This window comes from Alosa sapidissima, chromosome 1 (genome assembly GCF_018492685.1).
Source record: "Alosa sapidissima isolate fAloSap1 chromosome 1, fAloSap1.pri, whole genome shotgun sequence".
Taxonomy (NCBI): Eukaryota; Metazoa; Chordata; class Actinopteri; order Clupeiformes; family Clupeidae; genus Alosa; species Alosa sapidissima.
This window is the reverse complement of record NC_055957.1, coordinates 35482761-35490390: the sequence shown is the minus strand read 5'-3', so window position 1 is coordinate 35490390 and position 7630 is coordinate 35482761. Positions and strand designations below refer to the sequence as shown.

General features: G+C 41.3%; 1 protein-coding gene across 2 annotated transcripts; it reads left to right on the top strand.

The window, feature by feature from the left end:
• The first annotated feature begins 1232 nt into the window (after positions 1 to 1232).
• pou4f2 (POU class 4 homeobox 2) lies at positions 1233 to 7131 on the top strand. Of its 2 annotated transcripts, XR_006032772.1 has the most exons (3): positions 1233 to 2061; positions 2368 to 3534; positions 7079 to 7131. XR_006032772.1 is itself a non-coding variant. In XM_042097782.1 (2 exons), exons 1-2 carry the CDS (start codon positions 1861 to 1863, stop codon positions 3295 to 3297), a joined length of 1131 nt encoding a protein of 376 aa, XP_041953716.1. In that variant the 5' UTR covers positions 1233 to 1860; the 3' UTR covers positions 3298 to 4633. The 2 variants fall into 2 exon arrangements, 1 of the variants encoding a protein (XP_041953716.1); XM_042097782.1 differs by lacking the exon at positions 7079 to 7131 and having other exon boundaries at positions 2368 to 4633.
• The last annotated feature ends 499 nt before the right edge of the window (positions 7132 to 7630 follow it).

Sequence of the window (7630 nt, the reverse complement as noted above, 5' to 3'; positions counted from 1 at the left end):
ATAGATAGATAGATGGATAGATAGATAGCATGTTTTCACCGTTTACACTGAGCTAACAAGTGTAGCCAGACTGCAGAGCTTCTTCGAAACAGACTACATAAACTATATATTTTAAACTCTTTTGACACGAATGGGAATAACAGTCCCGACCAGAAGATAAAAAAGACTGGGTTCAGCTTTCTTGGTCGTAAAGGTAGACTATAATGAAGACTATAATGTCCATACAATTACTCGTTCAATCACTATTTTATATCAATTAGCGAAGCTCATCCAATGGTCTCGAACAGATTAAACAAATTACACAACCCTTGTTAATTAGAATTTGATTAAAGGTTTTTAATTATATCATTGATGAAGTGGCCTAATTAGTATGAAGATATGATAATAGCCCACTGCGACAAGTGCATAATTGTATTGGGTTTGCAATTAAATCCCGGAGACAAAAAAACACTTTCTGCTGTCATCAATAAAATATTTCACACATAAAGATCAAGCTCCCATCCAATGTCATCAAAATCACATATGTGTTAGCTCTCATATCTTCTATTTATTATTTCTGTAATTATGAAAGCTAATAAATTCATCAAGGTGAATTACATATCTAAATTAGATGAGCCGGAGCAGGTCACTTATTGAAAGACTGTATGACGATCCTAAATTAAATTTAAATCAAATAATCCAACATCTACCCGGACATAATTTGTTTAAGGGAGCTGTCGCTGTCTTCAATTGCTTTTGTGTTATAATAAAATGATAGGAGAGCGTTTAACTATGATTTATGTCGCCCAACAGGGATCGGAGGAGATGGAGCTGTCCATGGTCATTTGTTTACATCCAGTTCTAGGACGTTCCTCCGTGACTAATACTATTTCAAATGTGTCCGGAACCTACAACATAGAAACATTTTAGAGTGAAATCAGTCTGGCGTTTTTGTTTCTCGCTCTGTTGCCTATGTGCTTTGATTTTCGCTGAAAGTTCGGTGACATTCGATACAATACTAGCTAAAACCATTCAGAATGAATGTCTTGTCGAACACTGCCCATGCGCAGATTCCCCAGTGGAGCTGTGTCTAATGAAGAATAATAAATCATGAAAGGTTTTCCAGGTACAGCCGTGAGACTATGGTGAGAGTAAGAGAGCGAGAGAGAGAGAGAGAGAGAGAGAGAGAGAGAGAGAGAGAGAGGCACAGCTTGCCCTTCCCTCTAGTCTGGAAGCAGATCGAGTCCCCGCAGCATTGAATGTAGCCTACACGAGGCAATGTGACTGCCACCACTATATTTAAACTAAATACGAAGATCAACCAACATTAAAAAGGTAAACTCGAAGTAGGCTACTCGTTTCCACTATATTGGAATACGTGAGAGAAGGGAGAAAGGCTTTTTCTAGCAATTTTAGCCTACATTTTGTTTTGCAACCCTATCAAACAGGAGCTCGCTGAAATAGCCTGCATCAAGAGTTCGTTGACAAAATATAAAGACAATAACAAAGGAGCATCAAAAGACAAACAAGAGAAAGGAGATTCCGAACAGCATGACAATAAGTATTTGTCTCAAAGGATAACACGGAGCGCACGGACCTCTGCTCATTTTGATGGGTTATTGGTGCACGCGACATCTCTCGAGCAAAGAGACAACTACAGCGCGAACAGGAGCCCTCACGCCGTTGGGTAATAATAGATGCGCTATCTAGAGACTTGGGACATCATCCTCCTCCTCTTCGCTTCTCGACGCATCGACATTCGCACAAGCAGACAGTGACTTGAGACTTTTCAGACGAAGACATCTGGGCTTGAACTCCGTTAGAAGAGGCGGAGTCTGAACTTATTAAAAGGAACTTGCAGAGGCTGGATCGCCTGCAAATATGATGATGTCTCTGAACAGCAAGCAGGCTTTTGCCATGCCCCACACCAGTTTACCAGAACACAAGTACAGTTTGCATTCTTCATCCACCACTCTGACTTCGAATGCACCGTCTTCCTGCTCGTCCTCCCGCCACAGTAGTACCATCAGCTCCAGCGGCAGCTCGGAGGCAATGCGCCGAGCATGTCTCCCGACCCCACCGGTACGTATTCTGCATAATCACCGCTTAAAGGCACATTTTGACAGCCCACTTTTTTCTTTTGCTTGATGTTTTTTTCATGTCTGCACAGCAAATCACCCAACACCTCCATTTTCTCCCTCCCAACTTATGTATTCATTCGGGTTTGCCTTTCGTATTAATTTTTATGACCTGGGATGTTGCATGTGTCTTGTTTTGTGTGTTCTTTTTTAGGATTTCTTTTTTGCATGCTGGAAATGTTTTAAAACCATGAAGCGGGGTTAGAATTCCCTACTGACAGTTATGTGTGCATTCTATTTGCAATTGCAGAGCAATATATTCGGCGGTTTGGATGAGAGCTTGTTGGCCCGCGCGGAAGCTCTGGCGGCGGTGGATATAGTCTCGCAGACCAAGAGCCACCATCACCCTCCTCACCACAGTCCCTTCAAGCCGGACGCAACCTACCACACCATGAATACTCTTCCCTGCACCTCGTCTTCTTCCTCCGTGCCTATCTCGCACCCGTCAGCCCTGTCCGGTCACCACCACCACCATCATCATCACCACCACCACCAGCCGCACCAAGCTCTAGAAGGGGATCTGCTTGACCACATCACTCCAGGACTGGCACTAGCAGGAGCCATGGCAGGGCCGGATGGCTCGGTTGTCTCCACGCCTGCGCACCCAGCCCACATGGCCGGGATGAACCATATGCACCAGGCGGCTATCAACATGGCTCACGCCCACGGTCTGCCGACCCACATGGGCTGTATGAGCGACGTGGATGCTGATCCAAGGGACTTAGAAGCGTTTGCTGAGAGGTTTAAGCAACGGCGGATCAAACTCGGCGTGACCCAAGCGGATGTTGGATCAGCACTGGCCAACCTGAAGATTCCTGGAGTGGGTTCCCTCAGCCAGAGCACAATCTGCAGATTCGAATCTCTGACATTGTCGCACAACAATATGATCGCACTAAAGCCAATTCTCCAAGCCTGGCTTGAGGAAGCAGAGAAATCTCACCGAGAGAAACTGAATAAACCGGAGCTGTTCAACGGAGCGGAGAAGAAGCGAAAGCGCACGTCGATAGCAGCCCCAGAGAAGCGCTCCCTTGAAGCTTATTTTGCCATTCAGCCCCGTCCTTCTTCTGAGAAAATAGCGGCAATAGCTGAGAAACTGGACCTCAAAAAGAACGTTGTGCGTGTCTGGTTCTGCAATCAGCGACAGAAACAAAAACGAATGAAGTACTCTGCATGCGTCTAGTTCTGTCACCATACTTGTTCTAAAATCAACGCCAGTATTTTATGGACTTTAAAATAATAAGAGACTAATGAGAGACTATTTGTATGATATTTCGTAAATCACACCTTTTTCAATCATCAGTAACGTGTGCTGTGGGCCAGAGTAACTCGTGGCTTTCAAATTGACTGACTAAAACACTGTCACTTCCAGTACGCAAGGAGGATGTGGAATTATGTAAAGGATCAATTGACTAAGCAAGTAAGATCACCAATTTTCCCCATTTATAATTCTTCACCGTTTTGTGTGTCAATGATGTATGAGTTGATATGACTCAATAAGAAACGTTTAGTATAAATATTTAGCGATTTTGAGAGATTACGCGTTTTATGCTGTGTAGTGGCCTAGCAACTAACAGTAACGAAAGAAAAGTCCTCTTAAAGAAAAAAAATATGCACAGAGGTCGATTTGTGGCCAATGGGACGAATATTTTACATTTATTTGTCACAAGGCGCGTTTGCAGTAATTCAGGGTGAGCACAAACAGGGCATCACGGCAGTCACTTGACCTGTAAGTTCTTCATAGAATATAACCAAACAGTTTCTTTGTAAATTATTAATTTAACCGACCATGCCTATCTTCACTTCTGTGTAATTGACAGTTAACTGTGAGCAGGTCTGCAGAGGGGCTGACGTGCAGAAAAAATAAATAATTTAATTTTGTTTTGTTTGGTACTTACACTTCATATTGATATACGTTGAACTTGAGACTTAAGGTATCTGTCTAGTCTGTAGATGTTGAGAAAGTGAAACATTTAAATGCATAATTGCTGGATTTGTTTAGACCCAGAATCTGCTGAGCTCCTTCGCGCCAGCGTGGCCATGTTTCTTATGAACTATTTATCAAGTGAGGTAATGTTTACTTCATTACATATTTATTGGGATTCCCCCTCGTTTTACTCAAGAAAATCTAATTCTGACAGCCAGTAAAGCGTGGGCCTCTACAAACGCGGAAAGACCGTTTAATTGCAATCACTATGATCTTTTGGTTTCTTCGAACGTTTAAGATAGTACAATCGAGAGATTTATGAAATAGTTTTCACTTTTGAAAATTATTTTGTGTATGTTTTCTGGTTATTTATTTGTATAAATATGCGCGCATCATCGTTGCTTGTTGAATTCACTTTGTTTAATGTTTTCTTAAGTAAAAGAAAGACTGATTTCATTGACGTATATGTGTACAATGTAAATATATTATTGGGACATTTCAATGCACATTTAAATATGCGTACAGGTTTTTGCTGTATAACTGTTTTAGCTGAGGTGACCCCTACCTGTAATGTCTGTTGCTTTAGGTTTACCTGTCGAATTATTTCATTAAGTTATGTATTTTAAGTTATTTGATAATTAAATTGACATATGTGTTTCATTAAACAACTAAATTTAACATTTTATCTTAAGTTCTCCGTGAGTTTACTTTCACAAACTCCATTTAATCATATGAATATTTTCCCAAATGGATTAATTACTTCCTTAAATTATTATTTGTGTACTTGGGCACTGAACGTAGGCTAGCCTAAAAGGTTCGATTAGGCCTAACAGGAATAGGCCTCCAAATCCTGTCCACGTGGTCTCTTGCTTTCAAACATAGGTCCGTAATTGATTTATTTTTTATCATATAATTATTATTTTTTTAAAAATCCAAGCAAAATCATACTAATGTAAAATCGGAAGGCTGCTTTCTGCATCTTGGCGACACGCTTCTGCCAGATTTCCTAGCCCTTGGAAGCCTACCTGGGAGCAAATGCTAATATTCTATTACAGTCTAATCAGGGGGTCCGTGGAGAGCTACAGAGTCCCCCGAGCACATCTCTGCCAGATGTCAAGCCGCCAGAAAAACAGCTCGCCTGCCAACGTGCCGAGGCCCATTTCAATCCACAGTCGACAATCCTCGGTCTTCAACTGACATAGGCAAGCTTTGAAGCCTACCTCGGTTCACATTTAAGCTGTATAAAAAATAAACATGCCAAGGCCTAGTGTAGTGTCGTTTTTAAAACGGCACTCGTGTAGAGATTTTCGCTTCGGGCGTCATACTTTCAGCACCATGGACAGCTATGGCAAATGTCAGAGGTCCGAAATCAGTGTTATTGAAAATGTAGCATTATCCCTTTCTTGAACATGTTGAATGGATTTGCATTTGATTAGGAGGTGTAGGCCTATTTTATGCAATTACCTTATTTAGGCTAGTTGGGGAACTATCTAATCTGAGTTCGAGAAAATATATAGGCCTAGCCATATGGCCTATAGCGTAGCCTAACTAGCGTGAAACGGTTATATATATAGGCCTACATATCATTAGACGAATGGAGCAAAGTCTACTTGTAGGAGGTAAACAACAACAAAGAGTTTAAACTCATAGGTTTGTATAGTTATCAATTTAAAATAAACTAATTTCGTTTGGGCTAATTATGGGCTAATCTACTTAGCTGTTTGAAGGATATAGGTCCTTATGGAAAGTTCAAGATAATCATAGGCTATTTAAGATCATGTTATTCAGTAACAAGATGTCAAACTGTTTAACTTGAAATAGGCCTATATAATTGACCAGAGATTATAGTTGCCGACTGAAAAGGTCGGAAAACAATTCTATTAATTAGCCTAGGCCCTGTGCATTATTAATTTTAATCTGCTCATACGTGTGAAAATCAGTTCCTTCATAAATGAGCCACTCACTTAATACGCTAATATGATCGAATTATTAAATTACACATCGAATTATGAAAGGCAGATAATTAGTAGCAGTGAGTAATCATTAGTTGGAACTGTTAATTACAGGCGGTCACGGCGGGCTCGTATGAAAGTGTCTCGCCGGGAATATTAACTTGATGCAATGTGAATCTCAGGGCTTGCCGCCCCACACTCTGCAAGAGAATATGGCAGTTCCCCGGCGAGCTCACTGCCCTATTTAACTTTCAGATAGGTGTAAAAAGAATCGATCCATATTCTTTGATAGCGAATCAATCTGGAGAGAAAATAGGAGGGAAGGCTGTCGATGGGGGGGGGGGGGGGGGGGGTACGAGTGGGTGGCTGAGGGTAAAATGGCATGCACGCGCACGCCGATGAACACAAGCACTCACACGCAGAGTGAGAGAAAGGGGTGAAGAGAGAGAGAGAGAGGAGGGGTGTTTAGAGAGAGGTGTGATACAAATACATTTAACCATTCGGCAAGAGACTAAAATTGTTTTGTTTTTTAACATTTCGAGGGATCTTACAGAGGAAGATACTACGTGCATCTCTATAGCTATAGGCCTAGGCCTATATGTTTTATTTTATTTTTTGTTTGCCGTTGAAAGACATTGCGGTGGTCAAAGTCTAAAAGGAAGAGGGCAGCCCTGTTTTCCTTTGTTATAATTAGGCTCTCCTTTTTCTCTTCCCCCCTTTCCCCCTGAACATTTCCCCATTTCACAGGGAATCTGATGAAATTTTAATGAATCTAGGGACTGTCGGATCTCCGCCTGGGGACTCTTGAATAGAATATTTTAACTGTACATTTACACCAAGTGTCTACCTTCAAAGCTGTGCCTGCTATGCATTAGCTCAACTACAGCCATTCGATTGAATAAGGGGACGACCCTGGCCTTGTACTTAGCTTCCCAGACCTTAAAGTGTATCTGTCATAATATTCTATTCATATCTATTGCAGAGGAAACGCAAATAATTTACACGGTGTTTGGTATGTTGATGTAGGTCGATCAAAACATCTTTATAGTCAATAGGCTATTGTAGGTTTTGCAACTATTTTTCAGGTTCCGAATGGATGCTTTTATGCTGTTACGACGACCGGATTGCTGGAGCTATATATTATTCCAATCGGTGAGTAGTCGTATCTAGTAGTAGCAGATAGTAGTAGCTATCTGCCATGGTGTCATGTCATTGAGAATAAAATGTCAGCATTCACTCGCGTGCAGTCAACGTGTTATAAGGCAACATATAAGTCGACAAGAACGGATGCATTCTGAACGGATGAAAATACTGCTCCCACCCACCCATCCCGTATGTGTGTGTGAGTGTGAGTGTGTGTGTGTGTGTGTGGGGGGGGGATCACATGGCTTTGTGTCATAATTTACAGGCTTCCTGTGACTTCCGATAAGTTACCAGTCTGCCTTGCATCTACATTTACCAAATCAGTCGTGGTGGAGTCATAACAATATGCAATAAGAATAGGCCAATCACTCATTTTTCTGCTCATCAAGTAAACATAATAGCTTATACATTTTAATTTATACTATTTTGTACAAAAATACATAATGAACAAAACGCCAAACTTAGAACATATCATGAGCTTCATGATTTCAAAA

Bases quoted from the DNA above. Each gene is read 5' to 3' on its own strand.
- pou4f2 (XM_042097782.1), top strand. From the start codon at position 1,861: ATGATGATGTCTCTGAACAGCAAGCAGGCTTTTGCCATGCCCCACACC. The intron at 2,062-2,367 runs GTACGTATTCTG...TTGCAATTGCAG, and splicing joins CATGTCTCCCGACCCCACCG to AGCAATATATTCGGCGGTTT.